Raw genomic sequence first — 27,942 nt, 5'->3', positions numbered from 1 at the left:
GAGGCACATCAGATAGGTCAGAAGGCGTAGTATGGATAGTGAATAGATTTCATTCCACCTTAAGCAGATAAGTATTACAATAAACAAAATTTAAGCCATCGGGATTTAAATAAACAGCAGTTGTATTAAAATAACAAAAATTAACTATACATTATGCTAGTAAATCAACAAACAAGTTTTGATTAATTTTACAAAGGTAATTGGAATACAGTGCAATTATTCAGCCCTGTAACAATAACATATAAAGTACAAAACAGTATAAACTTGGACTTCCTTACAAAATCACAATATTAACAATACAATTCAAGAGAATGTATGGGGGCCAGTTTATAAAACCAATTGCTATCAACCTTTTGACTACAAATAACCTCTGTTGCACAACTTTTTATTGCATAGATCTGGGATTCATTCATGAGTGACATGAGCTACAACTAAACTAAACTACTCAAAGTGAACTGTCAAAATGGGAGATAACAATCATGAGCTAATTATAGTTTTCAGATTGTTGATTATTATTGTACTTATCGGGAATGAAGATGAAAAACCCGTAATGGATAAAGACAATCAAGTATCAAGGGATATAATTATAATAATCTAGGATAAACTCTACTTCTAACAGTATGTACAGATATTAGTTTTATTGAGAAAACTATATTTATTACTGATACTTTATCTACATCACTTTTTAAGTGGTTTAAGTTGCATGCATGCGAGAGATGTCCCGAGCTAAGCCTGGCAGAACATCACAGGTGTCAATTTTCTGTCGAAGAGCAATAGCTAGTTCATCTTCTAAAATACATACTATAATCTAATTATGTTTGAATTTGACAGTTTAATATGTATAAAAAGGTGGCTCATTTTGCTTATACCTATAAGACATAGGTATGAGTATACATATACTGTACAGTATAACAATTTAAAAAAAGTCCTGTTGTGCTTAGTAAGGGCTAATTATGCACTAAGTTTTATCACTCTACAGATGACTAATTGTTTAAACGAATATGCAAAACCCCACACCACCACATTTTCTTGAATAACTGGTCTGTTTAACACCCCCCACAAGTCTGCACTACATAAGTTGTCTACAACGTCACGTAGTTACTAGGGATTTTGTATTAGTTCACCGACAATTGGACCAACCTGATACTACTGGACTACTATGTTGGCATCATGCACATTTTTAGTGGAATTGACGGACATTAATAATTTAAAGATAATCATACACGTTGGATAAAAAAAAAATATTGAATATGAACTCTTAGGACAGGATCTAACTGCTTTTGTCATTTTACTAGAGCCATTTTTTTGCTAGAAGTAAAAATTATGCCATTTGAATTTTTTAATGGTAGAGCAATATGTTCTGTACTTAAATAGTGCAAAATAACATTAACAACATAATTATTCAAAAGGGAGTACAGTGGGACCTTCGTTTTTGTAGTTAATCTGTTCCCAGAGAAGGTACGAAAACCGAAACGAATTTTCCCATAAGAAATAATGTAAATTTAATTAATCCGTTCCACACCCCCAAAAATATTAACTAAAATTAATTTTTTATACAAAATACTCTTAGGTACCTTACCTTTATGGAGGACTCTTGTTGGCATATGGAAGACAGTGAGAAGGGGAGGGGGAAGGAGGAGGAGAGTCCCCTTCCATTATGACAGCAGTGATAACATTTTTGGGTTATTCACTCTCTTACGTTTTGCAGGCATACCACTAGGCCCTGCTTATGGCTCACTGCTTGCTTGTCTTGCTAAGAGTCTGTTTATAGACACTTGTTTTTCCCTACATTTTAACACTTGTCTGTAGTGAGACATCACATTGTCTCACTATGAATGATCTCTTGTTTTGACTCTTATCATCTTCACAACTATTTTCTTAGGTTGAACATTACCACTGACATTCTTGGAACCCCATGGCATGATATATAATAAGAACCTTTGTTCAGAAACCCAAAAAGCACAAAAACAATTAAATTCTTCACAAAGAATCCAATCACGATTATCACTAGGGAGAAGACACTGGTAAACTGAAGCGCCACACTTGCGGTGGATCCGTACGTGTATAAACAAACTATGACCCCCGAGGCAAACTGTGACTAACCGAATCTAGAAATTTACTACGAGAACCAAGGTTCCACTGTACTAATTATTTGGGCTTTTATTATGCCGAGACTGCTACTAGTGTCAAAAAGAACTTTAAATTAGACAAAAGCAGAAAATCTGGGGTATAACTTTCCTTGTGGCAAGTAAGTCATAATCCTCTCGTATTCAATATGAGTCTCTTGAATTAACCAAATATATATTTTTAATGCAGTTCATAACAGAATGTTAGATTATATCTTTCCAGTCAAATTAATACAAAAAATGTATTAATGTCAATTACAGTTAATTATTCACATAGGACATAAATATAAAATCATCTTTGACGACCCATGTAGATAAGGCTCGAGAATTTATTATACGCATTTCCTTTTTATTAAAAAATGTACACGTTACATTATCATTCCGATTTCACTGATAAATACATTTTCTTGCCTAACAAACTTTTTCAATTTACATGGCATAAAATCATCAATGTTAAGAGCTTTAGAGTATGTTTCACAATGAAAGGTGCCTCTGAATACTGTTTATATTGATGCTATCTTTAAACTGCTAATATTGGCAACATGATACACACTAATTCCATTTCTAGCGCAGAGAGTAATCATTCCATCCTACTGCAGCAAAAAGATTAAGTGTGTGGAGACATTACAACTCCTCATTAAGAGGCATATTCCTAAAGTAGAGGTTACAATGTGTTGGTATGCTCAAGAGCAAGAAGATATGAAGGTAAGAGTATGTTGGTGGCAGAAGAGAAGTAGTGGTTGAAGTATTTAGAAAAGTTCTCAAAACTTTGTCTAAACAAAACAAAGCAAAAGTAATTATCAACAGAAGGTACCAACCAAGAAGACTATGGAGCACCGTCTGGGTTCAGGGATATTCAAAAGGACGTAATATCACTCGGGATGCCAACACAATAACAAAGGGGCATAAAGTAGTGACATCAAATGTATTACAGATTTACCCAGGATTTTATCAAGGGACATAAACAAAAAGATTGAACAGACACACAGTGTGCCAATAAAATATAAAGTTTATTATAATTGTTCCTCAATGAATATAGAGTAACAAAACTAAAATATTTGTTTTGCTCTTTAACAAATGGAGATCAAGAAAATTATCAGGTAGAGAGACTTACAGCATTGCCGATTTGCAACAAATTTAACAAATATATTTAAATACAGTATAATCTAGTAAAAATTCTGCATTATGGAAACTCTCAGCAAAGATTCCACAAAAGTGTACTGTATTGTGAAAACTAGTGACCAGAAATGTATGAGAAACCTGTCATAGGTATAAGAAATACTATACTAGTACTCTCCCACATGACTAGAAAATATTCCTAACTATTAACACACAACTTATATATTTGTCACCATAACCAAAAGAAATATAAACAAACCCAGCAAACACACAAACATGACTGACTGATAAGTGGCCAATTCAAACTGTATGGCAAATGAAATAACATACTGACATTCTGTACAAAACTCAGATGTTTACTATGGTGCATTAGACAGCATAAGCTGTTTCTGTAATATTATCAATAAATATATATAGAAAGAGTGATGGTAAAACAAGAATGCTATCTAATTTTGCCAGAAGCTTTACATAATACTTCAGTCACAAGGCCTATTAAAGATTGTGAATTGGAATCATTCAAACGCTATAGTAAAACTGCATTATAAACACAGTAGAACACTAAATATTGACTGTACATATTTCAACTCTACACTGTTAATAAATTTAACGGTTAACATACTTTCCAAAAGCTTATGCTTATCTATTGGAATAAAAGGTAATTTTACATGTATTGGCTCTCGGTTATCTATTTTTGGCCATCTTGCCCCCCTCCTCCTCTCTTCAAAAGCAGCACTTGAAACATTTGCTGACTAATAGATAAAACAACAAATTTCTTGTTATTATCCATTTCTCTTATCTGATAATTAAATTATCAGTCAATAAATTAGCCATATTATATTTAAACCCTTGTAGAGTTGTGATCATCAAAATTATCATCTTGCTTAAACAAAAACCAAAAAATTCCTCCTAAAGAATCATACGGTTGAATGCAAGAAGTAAAGGTAATGCAAATATCGAAGCCTCTTGGTTTCACATGTTAGAAGGGAGCCAGCTGTGGGTCTCAACACAAGATGCTCAGTTTACCAAAACCCGTCCTGTTGGGGTGACAAGACTCGCCTTAAAGCTGGATGGGTTTTATGTTCGTGGCTTCACTTATTAGTTTACACAGTTTATATTTTGAGTTGAACTCTATTTAATTGACAAAAATAGTCACTGGGTAGTGCATATAGGTCTACAATGTAATATGCACACCTAGATAACACAAACCTGTTCCTGGTATAGCTCACAGCAAGTCTATTGCTGCTGTTATCTGAATATTTTTGGATAATGTTCCCAAACTGATGAGAAAGACCAATCTGTAATTTGATGATAATTGCAAGTGCATTTATTTACCTATCTTGCACTTGTACACTATACCTCGTTGCTTAGTAAAAAAATTAATAAAAACAGAAGAATTTATTCATGGGTCCTGGTTAACTCCATTACATCCATATAGATGTACTCAGAACCGTATGATAAAAATCAATAATGATTATAACTGCATTGACTCAGGGTTCAACATATGATAATAACCGACCTTCAACGGTTGATACAATGCCCCTAAACTAAAAAAAAAAAAATGTGAACTCATAAGTGTTTATAATGTTTAACGAGATGGTGCTCGATATATTATATACTGTATAGGGGTGAAAGCTGATAGCCAACATCTCCGAGAAAGATTAAATGTGGAAAAATAACAAGATAGCCTTGGCTCAATGGGTTTTTTAACCATGAAATATGAGCGCCAATCCTACAGCGTGAAAGGGTTAGGACTACAGTATTAAGTACAGTTACCTTGAGGTTACTTTGAGGTGCTTCCGGGGCTTAGTGTCCCCGCGGCCCGGTCGTCGACCAGGCCTCCTGGTTGCTGGACTGATCAACCAGGCTGTTAGACGCGGCTGCTCGCAGCCTGACGTATGAGTCACAGCCTGGTTGATCAGGTATCCTTTGGAGGTGCTTATCCAGTCAACCAGTGAGGCAGCCATTTTATCATGTAAAGACCCAATATCAAGGTAACTTCTTTCATATGATTGTTTAAATTTGCAACTTTCATATTCCCTCCTAATGTGGTATATGTTGTTCTGAATACAAAATTAGAAAGGTAAAAGCAATAGAGTTAGTTTTAGAGCCAATAACAATTGTGTTCTTCAGTATAGATAATGAGATTCTGTAGTAACACTCGGTAAAACATATTTGGCAGACAACTGCAACACATGAAGCTCCAGAAATAATACCTAATACACTAAAGAACAGCTCACCAGAAACTTTTAAGATAGACTTTGCTGCTGAGGTTGGTCAGAATTCATGGCGTCCTTCACACACGCCTTAAAACCCTCCCAACCTTCTCTTGCTTGTTGTTGCTGAAATAAACAATGTCTTTATTTATATTTATCTATGAAATACCTAATGTGATGGTCTAATAATATGGGAAATGCTTATAAAATGTTAATTTTTATGGGAAATGCTTATAAAATATTAATTTTTATAAGAGAAATAGGAGTGAGGATGTATCACGCACTAGAAGTATAGTACTATATCTTCACCAGGATTAAGCCATGAATCAACCTCTCCAGGGGCCAGATTCACGAAAGCACTTACACAAGCACTTACGAACGTGTACATCTTTCCTCAATCTTTGACGGCTTTGGTTACATTTATTAAACAGTTTACAAGCATGAAAACTTCCCATTCAACTGTTGTTATTGTTATAAACAGCCTCCTGGTGCTTCAGAGCTCATTAACTGTTTAATAATTGGAAACAAAGCTGCCAAAGATTGAGAAAAGATGTACAGGTTCGTAAGTGTTTGTGTAAGTGGTTTTGTGAATCTGGCCCCAGGAGAGCCAGTGACAACTGATGCACAGTAACAGGCATCTCATCCTGTCATCTTAAAAACAAACAATACCTTAAATCTAAAGATAATCCCTGTGGAGGACAACAATAAATCAAGCTAAGAATGTGCATTTCAAAACACAACAGATTAAATAAATATTTTTATGAGGACCTATGAAAATTGTCATTATGTTTAATAGTATCCTTATTTGTTTATACAAAGAAAAACCACCTCAAAATTTGGCTAGACTGCTCCTCTTCAGGCCACCGCCTTCATCTCGCTCTTGACACACTGCCTGAAGGCATCCCAGCCCTCACTGCGGGACGTGTGCTGAGGAATAGTCATGGAAGCCACACTGTTAAAGCGCATCAATACCTCACACACACATTAGTATGTATAGCTCTTACCAGGACAAAATGGCAAAAACAAAACCATTCCAATTTCTGAACTGATTAGTAATTAGTATTTGGGCAAAACCATTCACGATATCCCCAGGACTCTACTCCAAGACATTTAAGACATCTAAGTTAATTTATTTAAATAATTTGAAAAACAAAAATTGGAAATCATAAATGTTTTATGTATTATAATATGCAAGTTTAATATATACCCTGTATGATATAATTACAAAATGCTCTTGGAATTGTACCTCTTTCTATATATTGGTAAGACTACTGTATAATATAATTATTTACAATTAAAACATTATAAATTTACACTAACATTGCTGGATAATATTGATGAAGTTCAAAATTACTCCTAAAATAAATTATTTCATGAGAAATCTAGAAAAATATCCTTGCAAATATCTGAAGGTTTACTATATAATCTATAAATAATAATCAGGTGATAATAGAAATAAACAGTTACTGTATATACCAAAGTACTATTATTAATTTTGCAATCATTCCATACTTATTAGACAAAATTAAAATAATTATACTGTACATAATTGTATTAATCCTCAAGGCAGAGGTTCCCAACGTGTTGCCCAGAAGCAGTGCCAGGCTCATCTCTGTTGCAGACATCAGCACCACATCAAGTTTTACAGCATTACATTACACATTTATACTGCTATATAGTAGCAATGAGAAAAAGTAGAAAGCAGACAGCCCATAATGTTAAGGAGGAGCTATTAGTTCTAAAAAGTTTGACGCCCTAACTAGCAAAGTGCATCGTAACCCACATTTTAATACTATACAGTATTTCATAAATACTGTACTGTATTTACACCTTCATTTATATATTTTCATATCCATATTCTGGTTCAAGTAATGCTTCTCATAAGCTAATGTGTCTTTTACTTCATAAAGTGCACAAGTTTCTTATGGTGGGAGCTTCATCATTTTGAAATTGGAAACTGAACATTTTGGTGTAGAAAACTGACAAAACTGGCACGAGGGACTTAACTGTGTGATGGATGCTTGGCCGGTTTCTGACAATCAACTATGAATGACATTTAAAAAGTAACTATTCATTACTTAATTAAAAATATCTTCTAGCTCACTACCATGGATCTAACTACCAGGGTTCTCGTTAACAGGGTCTCACTACCATGGATCTCACTACCAGGGTTCTCATTAACAGGGTCTCACTACCATGGGTCTCACTACCAGGGTTCTCATTAACAGGGTCTCACTACCATGGGTCTCACTACCAGGGTTCTTTGTAATGTTTATGAAAGTAATACCCTGTACTTGGTTAATTCTTTCTGTAATGTTTTATGAACATAGTTTTGTTGTCTGATTACTTTGTTACAAAATGTATGCAAACACATATGAATACCTTCCATATTAACAGTTATCATTCATAATTTTTGCATCTATACAAAGATGTTTGCTTTATATTCTCATAAAAAACTTGTTGATCGCACAGAAAAGGTTGGGGACCCCTGCCCTGGGGTACAATATACAGGTACCGATGACGACAAGAGGTATCAACTCTCGGAGCACAGAACTGAGGCTGTAGTGTCAACTTCACAAGCTATCACACACACACAAAACAAAACAAAACACCATGCCTGTCTATAAGAAGTTTTTCCACTAATCTCTTATGATGCTAATATTTTCCATACCTTAAAACCACGATGAAGACGGTCTCGCATTATAGCAATGAATTCCTTGTAACTCAGCTGGCCATCTCCATCATCATCAAAAATCTTGAAAACTGTGTCCACAATGTGCGGGCTCAGCTCTGCACCGGTGCAGATTTTGACTGCACGGTGGAATTCCTCTGTAATGACACAATTTGGTTTCCAGGAACATAAACATAAATACTGTACTGTACTGTTATTTTCCTGTTTTATCTACAATTAAACACAACACACAATGAAACATTAATTTATGGTCCATCATAGTAAAATAATTTATACCTTATTAAACTCCACTTGCTAAATACAGTACAGTACTATATTAGATTCTACTCAGTCATGACATTGTGAAAAGGCATCAGGGTTTTATTACTCCAAAATCTTCAATCTAACAAATCTTTTAAGATATTTTTTTATTTTTTTATTTATATATACAAGAGTTGTTACATTCTCGTAAAGCCATTAGTACGCATAGCGTTTCAGGCAGGTCCTTAATCCTAATTTTTAACGGAATACTACCCGCCAAATCATTTAACAACCAGGCACCCATTCACTGCTGGGTGAACAGAGGCTACAGTTAAGGATCAGTGCCCCGTCAATCCTACCCAGCCAGGATACTATCTTAGGCTAAAGCGCTCGCAAAGCGCCGGGCGAATGTTTTACCACTATGCCAGGTTAATAATATATGTAAGGGAAAATGCACATAAAACAATCTCACAACAGACTTTGGAGACTTTGGAGATCATATCATATCAAAGAGATCATATCTTTGGAGACCCCACAACAGAATATCAAAACCCCACAGAGAAGAGGGGAATCAAGGCTGGGCAGGACCTACTGCCAATGTTTGATATATTCCTATTTGTTATTTCAAAAAGACTGCTCCTAAATGCAAACAAATAACAAAGAAAGATGGGTTTATTTACTTACCTTGAGAAATAGGTTGGTCAGCTAATGTATACATTCGCATGGCAATAGCAAAATCATCCAATGTGTTAAGGAACTGGCAGAAGGACTTGAACTCGCTAAATGTAATGCCTTTTCCCTCAGGAATACGATCAAGTAATCTCTCGAGATACATTTCATATCTACATGAAATTGAAAAAATAAGAATTAGCAATATATTTATAAATATGTGGTATTGCATGACTGAGGATGCAATTATACTGGAGAATTATTTGTAACTTTCAATACTGATAAAAAAAATAGTCATAATATCCACCTAGAGTAAATGGCACTTTATATTTGTCATGCAGTTCAAGCATAACCTTCAAATAACCTCAATTTCCTTGTTAATACGTAAAAGAAAAAGATCTAAATTATTCACTTATAAATACATTAAATTCAAAACATGACATGAATTTTGAACATTCTGAACCATTTAATAACCAAAATCTTTTATTGATACAAATCTATTGTACAGGATAGGTAAATAAATGGAGAGAGAGATAGGATATATATACAGTATATATATACATAAAACTAAGCAACTTCACTTAATGTAAATATGTCGATTATTCCTCAGTACTGTACTGTACTGTACTGTACTGCATAACTTGGGTACAGCTTGAGTGATATTAAATACTGTAATAACAAGTAACACTTCAAATACAGTAATCTATGTCAATATCACATGCCTGCACCCTCACACACATACATATATATACTGTACATGATAACTACAATACACACACACACACACACACTTTTGAAAACAGAGTTGTAGGTAGTCGAAGAATTAAAGTGAGAACGTGGTGGATGCCAATGCCATCAGTAGTTTCAAAAAGTCATATGCCATGATTATAGAGAAGACAGGAACCCCATGAGTGTAACTCTCATCCTGTAACTGGAGTAAGGACCTACAGTACAACGATATCTTCGGTCTTCAGAACCATTATAGCCTGTTGTTGAACTACTTGAACCATATTTTCTATTAGTACGTAGAGGTGTAATTTTCTTATTAACAGCACAGCTGGATACAAGTTTATTTACTATTAATGTAATAAAAAGGATTCCAAACATTTGTTTTTTAGCCCATTTTGATCAAAGACTGGAATAGGGCCAGCAGCAACGTGCTGCAATAAAAAAGGTTACTGAACAACAAAAATGGTTTGCACTCGGCCATACAGTGCTCGGTACAATTAACGACAAGCTTTACTATTGATCATTCTTGAATAATACTTCAAACTTGTGCTGAACATAAAACAGAATTCAACCCAATGGAGCACTAGGAGAGAAATCATTGTATATGTTCCTCCAAATAAGGGACTAATTGAAGACAAATCTTGCAAGAATATCACAATGTGACTCATCAGCTATTTCAAATTCAGGCGGTAATAGTGTGTGTGGTGTGCGGCTGGAGTGCAAGCTCACCATAAACCATGTTATGGAAGTCAGTGTATTGTGGCATTATATTTAAGTATATGCTAGTTATCATCTATTATGGATTTAATTCTCTACATAAGTGGCTATTATACAGTATTCCTGGAGATTGTAATATATAATTTTGTAATACACAAACTCTCGCATGTTAAAACAGTAAAAGTGATAAATGCCACACAAAATAACTTGACGAGTGACAAGACGAACATGAAGAATGCACAAAGAAATCCCATTAACGTGATGTATCAATGATAAAGTCAGTAGGAGCTGTGAGGAGAATTCGAACCTGTGGGCAAATCCTTTTGAGGGCTCCTACCAATTTACCTCAAGAAGAATCTCAAAGTAAAGCTGAAGAATTTGTGCATTATACTAAACTTTGAACATTAGAAAAAAAAGTTAATCAAACATTCTTTCCCTTTAAAAAACAATTCCAGAAATATGATGTATATAATACTCAACATATACACAAAAGCTATAGCAGTCCTGCAGTTACCGTCTATGAAGGCCGGGTACTTACTACCCATAGTGCAACTGTGGGGTGTTATCAACAGAGAAACGCATATATATTTACAATCACCTGGACGTCCGCTTTGTGGGGCTGGATCACAACAAAAGTCTCTCACGTTAGTAGTTAAATTGAGGTACACATAATCAGATAAAGCATATCAATAATTTAAATAATTAGACCATAGAAAGCTGACCAATCATCAAATTCCATATACAGAAATAGTCACAGATGACCAACAAAAACAACACATATGTACACATACATATATAAACATTCAGTATATGTATATAAATATCCATGTACTTATGGAAATAATATTTAGCTGTATACATGAGTCTATATTCATAGGACACTATACAAACCAAATACTGTACACATTCAATACAATATTATGCAATAAAAATGATCTTTATAAACATTTACTGTATCATTTATGTATACCAATGTGGAACCTACTGGTCAGACTGAAGATAGGTGTAACGAAGCAAGATTTTAGCAAAATCTAGTTCAGTGATGGCTGGCAGGCCCTTTGAAAACTCATTAAACTCAATTTCCAGGACCTCAGTCTGAAGGTTTTCCATGAACCTGTTGGGTAAACACACTGTTAAACCTTGGCATTTCTCAGCAAAACAGCCATTTATATTTATTTTCATTATGTATACTGTATTACTGTATAGTAATATGTTGATTCTTCCCACTTGCAAAAAGACCTTAGGGTCATTCTGTGCCAAATCATCACCGATGCCAACCCAACCTTCTCAGATTTACAAAATATTTATAACAGTTTAAGATGATATAAGAATACAGTAATAAAGTAATATCTGGTAAAATGTAAGGTTACATGAGCATTTTATTGATATAAACAACCTGTTGTTATTGTGCTCCAGTGATGTGAGAGCCAGCAGTGTCTAAGTGAAGAATGAACTAAACATCTCGTCAACTCATCCTTTAACATATTAATACAATGCAAGGAAATTATCATAAACCAACTGCAGAATAACTTACCCTTATTCTACATAACCTCAGAACTATACATGCCAAATAAAATTTGTAAACTACTTTACATAAGAAAAATTAAGTCACCTGACCCTTTCCAGTTATCAAATTGGGATAAATACACTTGCATAAGGTACTGTACAGTACTTACATTTTAAACTCCTCAAACTTGAGGTCTTGCTTTCCCTTACGTCCAAAGAAGTGGAGCAACAGTGTAGTGTCAACCACATGACTCTTTTGTAGCTCATCCTCCAGCACTTCAATATCTTCCCCTGCAAGATCATACATGCACTAAAATAACAATACACCAGAGCCAAGAATCTCCTGTATATCCAAAATACACAAGGCCCAGTATATGGTTATGACATTAAGTTAAATCAAGGCACTGTAATCCTTGAGGTTATTTTGGCATGGTATTAACAATATCAGGCTTCTGAGAGAATATATGAAAGGGTCCTTTCTGAGTAGGACACTCAGATGGCCCATAGGGTAAGGCAAGATCACTGCTGATCCTGTCCAACCACTTGGGCTGGACGGTAGAGCGACGGTCTCGCTTCATGCAGGTCCGCATTCAATCCCAGACCATCCAAGTGGTTCGGCACCATTCCTTTCCCCCGTCCCATCCCAAATCCTTATCCTGACCCCTTCCAAGTGTTATATAGTTTTAATGGCTTGGCACTTTCCCCTGATAATTCCCTCCCTTCCCTCTCACTTCTGGTACCACTGAACAGACCCACATTGAACTCGACCCACTCCATTGAACAGTCTGCAGGCCCACATATTTACTACAACCTAGTTGGTCTGAAACTTCTTGCAGGAACATTTCCAATTTTCTCTTGAACATGTCCACACTTGTACTGGCAATATGTTTCACATTTGCCAAGAGAATACTGAATAGCCATGGATCTGTGACCTTCATACAACACTGACTGTATCTATGGCACCACTACTCTTCACTTTGCTGTAACAACTTTAACAATTTCCATTACACCCTTACAGATGTCACATCCAGTACAATAAAATCTACTCATAAGCTGGCATTTTTCTCTTGTGATAATACTGTTTTCTGAACCAACAGAAACGGTATTATCCATCGTTATGGCTCCGACTCGGGTAGAGCATCTTACCTGTGTCACTCGACTTTGCTGCCCCTTCCAGGGCTCGGTTTAAACGGTCTCTTCGAGCAGTACTGAAGATCTTCTCTAGCTGCAAATCAAACTAAATATTAGTTTTCTCTCCCTCTTTAGAATTAGTTTGTCCTCTTCCATTTATCACACATCATTGGTTCTGCATAACACACCCCCTTTACTAAATGTGGAGCTTCTGGAACAAATTGCACCAGGCACAATAAGTTACCATACATACATACATACATGATGCCTTGAACAATAAGGTTAACTAGACCAGACATGATATAATTTGTGCTTAATTTATAAACTATTGCACATAATTTGTGCTTAATTTATAAACTATTGCACATAATTTGTGCTTAATTTATAAACTATTGCACATAATTTGTGCTTAATTTATAAACTATTGCACATAATTTGTGCTTAATTTATAAACTATTGCACATAATTTGTGCTTAATTTATAAACTATTGCACATAATTTGTGCTTAATTTATAAACTATTGCACACACCATTTCCTTCACAATATGACAATACATTCAGGATCTTCCTCACTCAACATTACACGCAACACAAAACCAACTGCTCACACTATGACAAAACCCAAATAACAGGAGGACTCGGTATAGGTCTCAACAAATAAGGAACAGCAGTCAACTTTTCAGCACTAACTTTCCTCATACCACATAACTGAGAAATTATTTTTATGTTAAATTCCAAGCAAAAATATATAGACACATTCTGAATATTTACATGTGAACTTGTGGGAAAAATAATAATATCAACATTCATTTATTTTTGGAGGATAATTCACAAAATCCTTATTTACACAGAAATCACACTAATGTGATTATATATATAATATATTATAATATATTATAATATATTATAATATATTATATTATATTATAATATATTATATTATATTATATTATATATATATATATATATATATATATATATATATATATATATATATATATATAAAATGAGAAAATGAACTGGAGCTCTTAGGTGACTATGAACGTATGACCACTGGACTGCCAGCTGCTCCCTCTACCACTGTACCACCAATAGAGTAGGTCAGGGTGGTACAGTGGTAGAGGTGGCAGCTGGCAAGCCCAGTGGTCGCAGGTCCGAGTCACTTAACAGCTCCAATAGATTTTCTCAAAACCATTATTAATAGAACACTAAAACAACTCAATACTCATTTAGTCATGAAGATATATCATTTAACTTCCACACCGTAGAGATAAAACAATGTGGTATCTCATAGGCAGACTTGCAGGCACTACTATATTAATACAACTCTGCCTACTACTACTTGAGAAACAGTATTTAGTCTTGGTTAATTAATCTATGACTATGGTTGCATGACAAGTTTTCTTAATATTTCAAAATAAAACAGTGAAGAAACTATTATCCTGAGCAAGTTTATTATATTAATTAATTTCATCAACAACATCCTCACTTATTAATTTTTGTTATCTAATTTGATAAACAATGCTTTGATGAACATGATATGTTCAATAAATTGCATAAAATTGTAAACAATTTCCTTAAAATATTCAAATTAATACATTATCTGTAAAAACAATTTTCCTTAAAAGTTAGAAAAACTAAAAATAGGCATCTGAAGCAGCAAAAGTACAGGGAAAATATAAATGTAGGCTTGTAGTGGAGCATTAAGCTTTACTGGCACCCCGCTCACAAGCACTCATATTCGTCTTGTCAATGATCTTTCAAGTTTAAGCTACTTCTTGTTAAGTCTTAAATACCACATTCAGCACATGATGCTTAATATAATCATTCTTAAATATACCTCCTTGAATCATTCATCCAAATAATTTTGACTTTCACAATTAACTTTTCAACTATACCCGCTTAACATCCGACGGCTAATTGCGCTAGTAAATATATTTTTGGTTTACTCATTCAGTGCTGCTTACAAAAGGCATGGGAATACCTTCCATAACAAAGAATGCTCCCATTAAATTGAGCTGATTCAATAAGTTACATTAATAATTGCCAAACTCTCCTTGAAAAAGCACATGATGAAGTTGTTCCTAAAATTTAAAGTGAAAGGTTTCATCAAATTTCTATCTTGTTTGTTCACTGTTTCTTATTGATTACAAATGATACTACACATGAGCTATTATATAATTCAGTATGTACTAATACTAATTATGGCATATTACTGTTTTATGTTAATCACTACCACACATTTCTATTATTACATACTATACATCTGATTAAAAAAATACAAACAGTACTTAAACAAGGAACAAATCACTGTGACATTACTCCCACAACTTTACTTAACAGAAATTGGCACACAAGTTTCCCAAATCTGTTATTTCCACAACACTACAACGGACGCAGCAGACGACACACCAGCAGTTTGAAAATCTTGAATGAACACCAAACACACATATCAACAACACTACAAGAGTAAGCTCTTCTGAAGTATAAAGCTCATCTTCCCCATATAAGCTCATCTACTTATGACAAAGGTCTACCTCATCACCTTAAGCCTTAGGCTGGAAACGTATAAATAAGTTAATAAATTTGTTAACGATGAATTAGGCCAACACATGCATGAGTTTTCTGAGCAGTGAACACACTCTAGTTCATGGTCAGGTGATCCGAGTGTTATCTGGGCACTGAACACAATTGTGCATGGTGAGCTAAGTGTCATCTGGGTATTTAGCACATTTAAAATAATAATGATACTGGCTTTAAGTAAACTCAAATATGAAATAACTACACTGCAGGGTGAAGGCAATTCAGTGATGAATGATTCACACATTAGAAATTTTTAGTATTCTGTAAACTGACAATATTTATACTATCGAATTCACCTTTTCCCTATACAGTGTTAAGATGTACGACCAGCCTGAGTCTTGATCAGATAAAATAAGCATCCATCATAGATTACAAGTGAGGAAGATGAAGTATCTGCTCTGACACCTGGCAGGTAGTTAGCTTCTTTAGTTACAAGACATGTGTATGAGTATTATGTTGCAAGGAGAGGAATGCAATGATACTGATGTAAAATGGATTGGTGTAATGCTTGACTGGCATCTCTCACTGCAAGCACATGTTTATGCAGTGATAATATTTTAATGTTTCCTTTTGTAATCCTATATGTATATCTATACACATGCATGCACAGTATGGTTTAGTGGGTTCTGAAAATTGCTGGTTATTCAGCACATCTATGATTGGTTTAATGTTAGCAAAAATAATCTGATGTTTTTTAAAAATTTGGTAAGGTTCTCAGTGTGTGTGATTCAGGTCCTATTACATCTGTCAGGTCTAGAATGTGGTTACAATTTCTTCTGATATGAGTCAAAGTCATGCAGGTGTTCAGTAAGTGTTCAATGATGAAGCTGAATTGGTGTTGCAATCATTGGAAATAGAAGCAATGTCACCTGTCAAATATGGCAATGTTGAAACTGAATGCCTTAGTCTTGTGAGAGTTCTATGTATCTGCTACTTGTGTAAAGGAGGAAATGTATATATTTATCTCTCAGAATGTTCGGTAATATGTTTATTGTTTGTGATGTGTGTATATGTATGTATTAACACGATGTACTGAACGGGGTGAGAATAGCTTGATCTACCTCATCCCTTTGTGTGTATTTTACCTCAAACTTATTTCAATTTCAATATGTATCTGCTGAAGTTTGGAGGCCAGACATAAACATAGTGTTTTATTGTTTTTAGTTTGGTTTGGTTTGGTTTAATAGGTTCAATTTATGTTGTCATTTGTTAATGATTGAATAGAGAGAGATTCTGAGAGATCTTGAGAGGGGTAGAAGGTATTCTGACTATGAAGTTTTGCAGAGTCTTCAAGCTCCAATGTTACCTCCTACATGTCCTGCATTCCAATGGGCTCCACAATCTTTCTTTTGGAGACTTAAATCGAAAAGCCACTCCTGAGCATTTGGAAATAGTGGTTGTGTGGAGAAGCATTGTTGTATTGTACTGGTATATGGGTAACAACGCCTGGAGGTTAACCTCGACATGGTTGCCACGGTTACCACCATGGTATGGTTGCCACGGCAATTGGCTCACTTGTCTGTACTGATGATGTGACTACTGATAGCAGCAGCATATGACTTCTAAAGTCTACAGAAACACTGTATCTACTCAGACCCAGCTAAATGCTTAAAAACTCATTAAACATTGCTACAACTTGCAAAAAGGACAATGATTCAAAGCATAATACTAGAGAACCCAAAGAGATTTTCAAGGCTTAAAAGCAGAATGTCTTTGGCTGGCTAAGTTAATCTCCCAACCTGAATCTCTAAGTGAGAATATGTTTCACTTACTGAAGGCAAAAAGCATCCCCCCCCCAAAAAAAAAACAGCTTCTGGTGATGTCTGTGGATCACAGACTTCAGGCAGAACATCACCAAAGAAGACACCACCCAGCTTCTGGTGATGTCTGTCAGTCACAGACTTCAGACAGTCATTGGATGCAAAGGAATTGTAACCAAACATGGTAATAAAGATGAACACTGAATTTATGAGTGTGTCAATGTTTCCAATTGCTTTATGTCCCCTAAATTGGGAGGAACTATGTATACAAAGGGCTGTAATCCTTGTCATCACAAGTAGGCAAAATACAGGCATACAATACAATAGCACTGTACTACACAGCACTATTGCTACACAAAACACTATACAAAACTCCCACACTATACTACTACATAAACTGCTTATAAGATAAGCTTACAAGTTTATCTTATAAGCAGTTTAATTAGATAAAGAAGCTTTATCTAATTCTTTTTGTTTCAATTTCATGAGCATTTCCCACTTTCAACTACACTGTTTTCAACTGACTGAAAAAGCATTTGTTCATTAATCAGTCCTCTAGCAACCTCTGTGGATCGCTGCAACCAGCTCTGTCAAAGTTACTCTCTACTGACAAGGTTTTCAGAAGGCAGGCTGAACTTCACTACTCATCACAGTGGTAGAGTTGTAGGCATTGTGCAACAGATGTGCTCATCACTTGGTCGGCCATATTGAGCACAGTTGAGTCTAGCCAGTAAATGGATGGGTAACTGCACCGCCTCATCTTTAGGTAGGTACATGTTGATAAGCCAAATAAACAACTCTACTGGCACACCTAATGTTTCGGCCATCCTGGACCTCCATCAAGGCTCCAGGATGGACAGAAATGTGGTCACTTTAATTTGAGATGGGTGGGCTGGGCTACCTGCTTCACCCATGTTACTGTGACATTCTCTACCGGCCAAACAGGCATTCTATCCCCATGAGCGGTATTCCAGGGGCTCTTCCTCATTCAAGTGTGTTTTCTCGCAATACTCTTCTTCCAAAACATTCGGTGCCCATTAACTTCATTACTGAGTACATTGCCACATATCCAAATACTTCTCGTGTTCAAATTAAGCATAATGAAAGTATGACATTTAAATAAAAATAAAAATTAGGGACATTTGTATTATGTTACCCAAAAATAAAATATGTATGGCCCTTTTTGGGCCATACATATTTTTGCTGATGTAATGATGTGATCTGTACACATTAATGATGTGATCTGTACACATTGTGAAAGTGTTATTCTCTCTCCTTGTAATGAGTGATGAGTTTTGTCATGAAGCTCAAGACATTTATGCATGTTATTTACGCATGTTATATGTTATAATGCAAAGCAATTTTAGCTGTGGTTGACTGCAGGCAGATGCAATTCACCTCATTCTACCACAAAACCCAAAAATACATAGTATTTCACTACAAACAAAAGTTATTTAATTAAAGTTTCAATTAATATTTCTCAAGTACTGTAATAAAGTCACCATGTTTTTCCTGCACTCTTCCTATAGCAGTGCTCAACAGAAAGGGCTGAATTTAGCACTACTATCTTTAATAAATTAAGAAAAAATTGTAGCTAAAGCTTTAAGCTTGGAAATTTAGACTTAACTGTACATTTGTTGTTTTGCTGATTTTTGTGGTAGAATTAGATTGCAGCATTTATGTATAAGCATGATTGTGATTGCTGTAACATACAAAATGATAGGAATCAATCTGGGATGTTAGCTTCATCATCAGCTATCACCCAGCACATGGCACACTGAAGACTTCCAAAGACAGTAGTTAGAGGCGAGGAATGGAGCGAGGCACCGGCAACAGGCGGCACGCACAATATCTGTATCTATATTACCCCCACACGAACGTTGTTGGCTGACCGGCCCACGAGCTGCTCACTTACGACCTGCCTTGTGTCTCGAAGAACCTTCTTCTTCTTGGGGTCGGTACAATCATCCAGGGATGTATCAGATATCCAAGTGGCATAGGCCCGGAATACACCCGCAGTGATCATCTCCATTAACTGTTACACGAGATGGTGCTATAAATCCCAAGGTTAAGTGAACACCAAGTTCTATTTGGGTTATACCACCCTTTTAAATAAAAATAAAGGTAAATACTGTACCTTTAAGATGAATATCATGAAAATGAAACATGCATACTTAAATAAGGTTATACAGTACAGCAATTATAGTCTTATTACATGTGTGTGTATAGCTTCATGAGGCTAGAGATTTAGGCACCAGTTGCTGACCCCACTTACCGATGGAGCATTAATATACAGACACCAAGTATACCCAAAGCAACCAATAATAAAGTTTGGACATGCTGAAATGGAAAGCACCATAAATATGAATTATATGAGAAAATGCTATTAACACATACAAAGCATTAATTGCTATAGAAATAAAGCACTTGCCCTGGTACAAAATATGAACACTGTATTATTACCAACTGTTTCTTCAAGAACTCCAAAAGAGCTTTTTTCCAACTTGTTTAAATTGTATGAAGGCACTCAAGAAAGATGTCCCTGGTATGGTAAACTTCTGGATACAAAAAGGGTGGTGTAATGTGCACAGGTTACTGTAATGAGCATACCCTTGGGTGGTAGTGGAGTTGTAGCAGAGGTGGATGTAATGTTGGTGGTAGGTGGTGACAGTGGTGGTGGTGGTGGTGACAATGGTGGTGGTGATAATTGCATAGAAAGTGAAGGAGACAATGAAGGTGGTGATAGATGAGGTGATAGTTACCTAACAGTGATTCTGATGAGAATTCTAGTTCTTTATACTACAAACTAGCCTTACTGTACATGTTGAATTTTATTTTAACTTTCCTGGTTCTCAATGCTGTCAAATCTGGCCTTAAAATTGTCAAATGGAGGTAACTTTAATTGACTTTCATTGCATTCCACTTGTTAACCACCCATTCAGAGTACAAGCATTTCCTTGTACTTCTTTGACACATTTGCATTTCCAGCTATCATCATAGCTGTGTGATCTTGTCTTACTTTCCCCTCACTTAAAAGAAGCTGTTCTTGATCACCTTGTCTATTTCCTCAGCAACTTGCATGTACAGTAGTACTCATTCTTTCACATCATCTTTAGGTAACCTTCTCATTGAACTATCAAAAGTATCATGCAAAACTCCCCCCCCCCCTCTAAATCCATGTTGACCTGCCAATGCAAAGCAAGTCATCACTGTCACTATCTCCAGCTCAGTGTCAACTCCCCCTCCACATAGCTTTCTCACTCACCATCCTTGCTTATCAATTATGTAATATAACTAAAGCACTTTTATAATGTGTCTATTAATTTTTAAATTAAAATAATGACAAAACAATAATACACACACATAATAGCTTACAATACAAACAATCTACACTAGTGGAAACATTTAAGATATATAGTATTACACTAACAAATAAAATTTCTCCGCTGGGATAAATATGAAAGATACCAGAAAATTTTAAGAAACAGTGTGACATTTATCTTGGTAATACAGGCTTTAATTATGTGTTTAAACCTCCACAAAATAAAAGTTTCATATTTTCTTAATCTATGGCTAAAGTCCAACCAGTTCATTCTAACAATCAACTCACCACAAGAAACTCTTCTTTATCAACCCGCTCATTACCATCTGTGTCGAACATGTTAAAGGCAATACGAAATCCTGTTTGAGGCTCTGCCAACAAAAAATCTTAAGTTATTAATCAAGACAATGCCGATGTGTGGAATATAAACCACGATATATTAGCAATGTTGCACGTCACTGTGAGATGCCAAGCACCATTACTTACTAGTGAGGATGGATAACAAGAACAAGTATTCTGTGTAGGAAATTATACCTGAAAAAGGATGAATCTCTTTAAAATATAAAATTAATTGATAATTGCTTATCAAACTAATTGAAATTTTATAATTCAGAATATTAAGATATTTCAATATCCTGCGCAGTTCAGTATTATCCTGCACAATTCAGTATTATCCTGCGCAGCTCAGTATTATACTGTGCAGCTCAATATTATACTGTGCAACTCAATATTATACTTAACAGCTCAATATTATACTATGCAGCTCAGTATCATACTGTGCAGCTCAGTATCATACTGTACAGTGCAAAATTATACTGTAAAGTACAGTATTATGCTATACAGTACAGCACTGGTCAGTACAGCACAGTATTATCCTGCATACACATCAAAATCAGTACAGTATAACCATGCACTTGTGCCACCTACTATATTACTACTGTCAAAGACGACTCCCACGTTCACTCACCCCTGTCAAATATAGTTCTGAACATGTCTGGCGAGCCCTTTGATAAAACTGGCGTTTCTTGAGCAAACCGATCAAGATCTCTCTCAAACAGCATCCTCCGCTTCAATCGTGCTGTGGAGAGGAGGCAGTGTGAATACTGTTAAAAATAAGTCTTTATGCTGTATATACTGTATATACAGCATAGAGTATTTATGTTGTAAATTAATGTATTTATACAGTAAATTAAAACCGAAAACCACCGAGCCTTAAGGCTAAAAATATATACTGTACTGCCTTAAAGCTTCATTTTTTATACTGGATTTACATGATTCTGAGCATGGAAAAAGTATTAATATAGTATTATAATATTATTATACTATGGTAACAGTCAAACTGCTGAAACTTTTGTTCTTTTTTTAGACGTGTTTTAACCCTGTCTCCGTGGAAAGCAACTCCAGACACTTAAGGGAAAACGGAGGATTAGTGCTAAAATTAATTTTTCCAAGTGCCTACCAAAAAAAAAAAAATAATAAATATATGAATTCTGTAATGTTTAATCAGGTCCTCTGGTCTTCAAAATCAGCACATGGCTGCAGAACATGCTGTATTTGTTAGCGAGAGAAGCTAATATAACTCTAAACTGTCTGAAAAGCTTCCCTCAATTCCCACCCCACCAACCTCACCACACTTATTTTCTACAACTTTTTACAACATAATTAATGTACTGAACATTATGTGTTGTACATCATGATATGCCGTGTAAATGTGATATACAGCAAATGTGTGTATTTTGTGTAAACATAATGTGTATACTGGACTCTGTTTATACCTAAGTGTAGTTACAGGATGAGAGCTACGCTCGTGGTTCCCGTCTTCATTATAATTTTTATATAGAACTTGAACAAGGGACCACAGACTCATGCTTGTAATGCAAAGGTGCTGAAAATATGTCTGAAAAAAAAAATGTCTACGAACAAGGTTGTGGATGTTTGGAACAATTTAAGTGAGCAGGTCGTGGATGCTAACACCATCAGGAGCTTCAGTGTCACACGACACACAGGGAAGACAGGACACGATGAACATAGCTCTCATCCTCTAGTGGTATGTGGTATACAAAAGATGGAAAGAGCTGGTCTTTTTCTTACTAGAAATGTACAAATATTTACCAACAAATAATAATATACATTTTAGTCCATTTTGACACAGGTGGGAACAAAGTGGAACAACAGAGGTGCTAATAAAAGGATTCAAGTAATGAACTTTGCAAAGAGCAGTACAGTATACTGGTGAAATTTCCTCTGCAACATTTTGGTAAAGCCTTAAAAGCTCTCAAAAGACCCCTACATTTTATATATAACAAAAGGAATGAAAAACAGCATTTGTTCTGAGGACTGTGCACAAATTTCATTACTGTATTAAGAGTGTACAATTGGAAACATGTATGTTCTTGCATTAAACAGATAATACAATTTAGGAAAGGTATTTGTCATGTAATAACTAACAACTCACGTCTGGGTTCTGAGTCAGTGACAGATTCTATGAAGTCTTGAGGGGTCATGTAGAGCTGCCCCTGGTACTCTGCCGAGGCAAACTTAATGAACCGACGCTCTCGATGATTTAGTTTAAGACCGCGTAAGCTCTGCTCATCAGTCTGTGGCCAAAATATTGATTTGTTAAAATAAACATAGTTCAGAGGGTGGGAGTGGGGAAGGGGGAGGAGAGAGAAACCCTGGGTACAGCCTGGTACTCCCTCCTACTATATACAGTACTGTATATGTATGTCATGTCAAATTCATAACAGACATGGGACCACTTGATTGTATCAAGCATAGGATGTGTTAGACATACTGTACATAAGGTGCCCCAATTCTCACTGAATACAAGTTTACAGTATTTGCAATGAGCTACACTCTGGAAGCTCTATGGGTTGGCATGCAAGACAACAAAGTTAATAACATCATCAAGTGGAACCTTGCCCCACCCCCAGTGCCCAATAGTGTGTGAAGTGCCCAGTGCCTCTTATTCCCATGGTCCAAAACTCTAATGATCTTGTGTTTTGCCCAGATGGTATCACAATATACCCCTGGAAGAGTGGCAAACAACTGTTGTGGGACAATATGTGTATCTATATGCATATGCTTTGGTGCTGAACAGCCAGGGGGTGTGGCCAACAACAGGGAAGCAGTAAAATTAAACGAGTACTGTACAAACAACTGGAAGGTCAGTACATCTTTGTTCTCATACCATCTGAGATCCATTGCCCCTGGGGTATGGGCACCCTGAGCTTTCTCAAAGAATTGTGTTTTTGGCTCAGTGATACTATTGGAAACCCAAAAGCTGTTAGTTTCGTATTTTAGTGCCTCAGTACAGTATAGCAGTTTAAAGGGGGAAATTTCTGTTCAGAAGCTGAGAAGCACAAAGAGGTTCACAGCCATTAATCCAATAATTAGCCTTTAATCTTTCATTGTATCCATCTATCCATCTATGTGTAACTTGTAACCTTTAATCATGGTGCGAGGATGTGCCTTGTGTTACCCCTCATAATAAAATAATTCACGATCCCCACCTGTCAAACTCCTTTCAATTACTTCTCTATTTTGATAATGTGTTTATAGTTTATAGTACAGTGGTTCCTCCAAAATATAAAATGAATCAATTGACCCAATCCAGATTCACAAACAGTCTAGATTTTTTAATATTTGCAATTTTGGGGGCAGTTTATCCCCTAATTTTCAGACTTTCTTTTTTGCACAAGACTCAATACAGTACATATTTCTGCATATTTACACATAAATAATATATAAACAAATTGTGTAAAATTATAAATACTGTACGGTATGATGGGAAAACTGTAAAAAATATTTCACCAAGATTTTTCTAGGGGCTTGGTATCCTAGATGCAGTAAAAAGTGGTTACAGTACTATATACAATACTGTATGTATGTATGTATGTATGTATGTATGTATGTATGTATGTATGTATGTATGTATGTATGTATGTATGTATGTATGTATGTATATATATATGTATATATGTATATATATATGTATATATGTATATATATGTATATATATATGTATATATGTATATACATATGTATATATGTATATACATATGTATATATGTATATACATATGTATATATGTATATACATATGTATATATGTATATACATATGTATATATGTATATACATATGTATATATGTATATACATATGTATATATGTATATACATATGTATATATGTATATATATATATATATATATATATATATATATATATATATATATATATATATATATATATATATATATCATGCCATCTATCAAACTCTGCAGCCTCTTTCAACTGGCCTTAAAGTCCTCAATGCCCATGGTTCATGACATTTTTGTCATCTACAGACAAGTAAGCAGTTTCATCAAGATTCTCGTATTTAGAAGCTTCCAATGCTTTTCTGTCGCTGCTCTCTTATCAAAGCTTCTAAGTATTTTTGTTAATACTCTTATGATCTGCTTCCTTTGCATCCATCCTCAGTTGCAATCGCGCTCTTCTAATAACTCAGCTTTCCTATCCGTGGCAAAAATTTATGCCATCCTACATTGTCATTCATTATACAATTCTATTCTAATAGCCTGATAAAAATTATATATAAATGGTTGCTAAAAGAAATATACTGTGTTCAAGATGAGTGAAGTCACTATGACGGCGTAGTTTTTACTCCAAAACTACCAGGGATCGTTAAGGATATAATACTACTCCAGAGTTCTTGCCCTGATACCTATTAGGTACAGGCATGTCGTACCCAAGTCATTGTAAACTGGTTGCCTCCCTCTGAAATTCCTATACTGTATAGTAAATTTAATAAAATTGATTTGGGTTTAAAACAGGCATGTGAGCCGTGCTATATTAGAGCTGCTGGACAGAATATTTGACTGCACACATTCTTAGTCTGGAGACTGCCACTAACGATATTGTACATTCTTAGTCTGGAGACTGCCACTAACGATATTGTACATTCTTAGTCTGGAGACTGCCACTAACGATATTGTACAAGTGAATTGGCTGTTTATTGGCAAGACAGCTGGATTTTTGTAGGTACATTTCTACATTACATTATAGCACACTCACCATTCGACGAGTCGGTTTGGCAGCTTCCACCACTGCATTCTTCCCAATCCATTTCCATCCAAAATAAGCCGACGTTACGACCGCTGTGCCATATAGATATATTCCTGGACTACTACTGATATTACCACGAGATAAATTAGTTTTGAAAGTCCTCGAGCACTGAGCAAATAGGTTCCGTAACTGAACATTTGATACGACCCTTCTGCCTATGGCTGCCATGTTTGTTATGAATCGATCAGCTGATCATGGCGCGCCCAACATCAGCGCGCTAAATTTGAACATAAAATAGTTCATGTGATTAATTTATATATAATAATTACTATTATTGTATATAAATTAATGACATAAAACATTTTATGCTTAAATTTAGCGCACTAATGTTGGGTACAACCTGTCCTCTTACAAATTAAGTCTGAATTTACCCGTATGACCGAAAACTGACGTAATTTGAAAATTTAAAAAAAATAAAAATAATAATAATTTGGGATTTTTTTCCAAAACAGCAAGTTGAAGGTCCTATGATAGGTTAGGAGTGCAGGAAATTTTCCTAAAGTTTCTAAACATCATGAAAAACGTTAATTGAAAGTGTCCTCTCCTAACCTAACAGATTAAGCTGGAGGACCCAAACAGAAAACGGGAACAGTGCAACACTTTCATGAGCCGATTTCATTTAAAATTACGTCAGTTTTTGGCCATAGCGCTCATACGGGCGAAAAGCGACATTATTTTGAGAGGACGGGTTGAGTTAGCAGCGATTGTGGGTCTTGTTGAAATACTGCTCAGCACAAATATTTTTGGGAAATAGAGGCGAGCAAACAGTCTCCGTGGTGTAGTGGTAAGACACTCGCCTGGCGTTCCGCGAGCGCTATGTCATGGGTTCGTATCCTGGCCGGGGAGGATTTACTGGGCGCAAATCCTTAACTGTAGCCTCTGTTTAACGCAACATTAAAATGTGTACTTGGATGAAAAAACGATTCTTCGCGGCGGGGATCGTATTCCAGGGACCTGCCCGAAACGCTACGCGTACTAGTGGCTGTACATGAATGTAACAACTCTTGTATATATCTCAAAAAAAAAAAAATATAGTTGAACAAGAGATGGCTTCCCTCATACCAGCTTGAGTGAAGCCTGCAGGACAGGTTCCTAAGTGCAATGGGGATTACTGTAAAGTGGACGACATTATTGGCCGTAGTACTCCTGACAAGGCTAGAGCAGCCAAGATTAATCTGTTGGTTCTCCATGACTGGTCGTGTGCGTGTCTCTTGGTTTTCCTGGACATCAATAACCTTTACGTTATTGGTGGTTGCAGTGAATGTGACGGAGGGGGAGGCTTCCACTTTGAGTCTCTCACCTAGTGCAGTGTGGAGAGAGGACGGGGGTTCTTACACACAGACTCAGAGAAGAGGGGAGAGCCGAAGGAGAGGCAGACGAGTCAGTAGGACAGCCATAATCACCTTTACACAACACCGTGTTAAGGAGGAGCGTGAGTCTATCAGCTCCCCAGCAAGTATGTCACAACACTTTCAATTACAAATCTGTCAACAACAAAATTCCAAATCTGACAACCCAAAATTTCAATTTCGCCAACAAAAATCGTCTAAATCCGCCAACAAAAAAAATCAAATTCTGCCAGCAAAAAAAATCGAAATTTGTTAAAAAAAAATACGCCAAAAAATCTAAATCCGCCAAAAAAAATGCAAATCCGCCAACAATAAAGTCCAAACACGCAAAAAAAGACACAAAATAAAACTACATTATAACAAAAGTCTGAGAAAAATTTACTGAGTGTATTTTGCAGTATATTTTGTTGCAGACTGCTCAAATGATCAATTATTCTTTCTGTGAGTGTGGAACCCACACGGTCGACTCTTTAGCTTGACTCTAGAAAGAAATAAGCCTTTTCTTCATAAGAATAAGCCTTTTGTTTAGTCTTTCCATGACCTTACACAAGCAGCAACAGGGGGCCCTTGAGATGGTTGGCCAACATGCTGGAAGGAGGCCACGTCAAAGTTTGAAAAAAGAATCAACCTTCCAGCCCTTGTTGAACACCGAAGACAATT

At 35.7% G+C, this 27,942-nt stretch overlaps 1 protein-coding gene across 10 annotated transcripts; it reads right to left on the bottom strand.

Moving 5' to 3' along the window:
* Window positions 1–10: 10 nt before the first annotated feature.
* Window positions 11–27,343, bottom strand: MICU3 (Mitochondrial calcium uptake 3). 10 transcript variants are annotated; one of them, XM_045765039.2, is made up of 13 exons: window positions 25,883–26,124; window positions 23,263–23,404; window positions 21,775–21,885; window positions 21,294–21,341; window positions 21,096–21,193; window positions 19,353–19,520; window positions 13,158–13,236; window positions 12,182–12,302; window positions 11,491–11,619; window positions 9,075–9,232; window positions 8,130–8,287; window positions 6,287–6,385; window positions 11–5,584 (listed from the first exon to the last, which is right to left on the bottom strand). In XM_045765039.2, exons 1-12 carry the CDS (start codon window positions 26,099–26,101, stop codon window positions 6,314–6,316), a joined length of 1,503 nt encoding a protein of 500 aa, XP_045620995.1. In that variant the 5' UTR covers window positions 26,102–26,124; the 3' UTR covers window positions 11–5,584; window positions 6,287–6,313. The 10 variants fall into 10 exon arrangements, with proteins under 10 accessions (XP_045620995.1, XP_045620996.1, XP_069167262.1 ...); XM_045765040.2 differs by having other exon boundaries at window positions 21,096–21,178; window positions 25,883–26,123; XM_069311161.1 differs by having other exon boundaries at window positions 19,401–19,520; window positions 21,096–21,178; window positions 25,883–26,123.
* Window positions 27,344–27,942: the final 599 nt, after the last annotated feature.

Source organism: Procambarus clarkii, chromosome 69 (assembly GCF_040958095.1).
Source record: "Procambarus clarkii isolate CNS0578487 chromosome 69, FALCON_Pclarkii_2.0, whole genome shotgun sequence".
Lineage (NCBI taxonomy): Eukaryota > Metazoa > Arthropoda > Malacostraca > Decapoda > Cambaridae > Procambarus > Procambarus clarkii.
The sequence above is the reverse complement of the archived record's forward strand: the minus strand, read 5'-3'. Positions and strand labels throughout refer to the sequence as shown.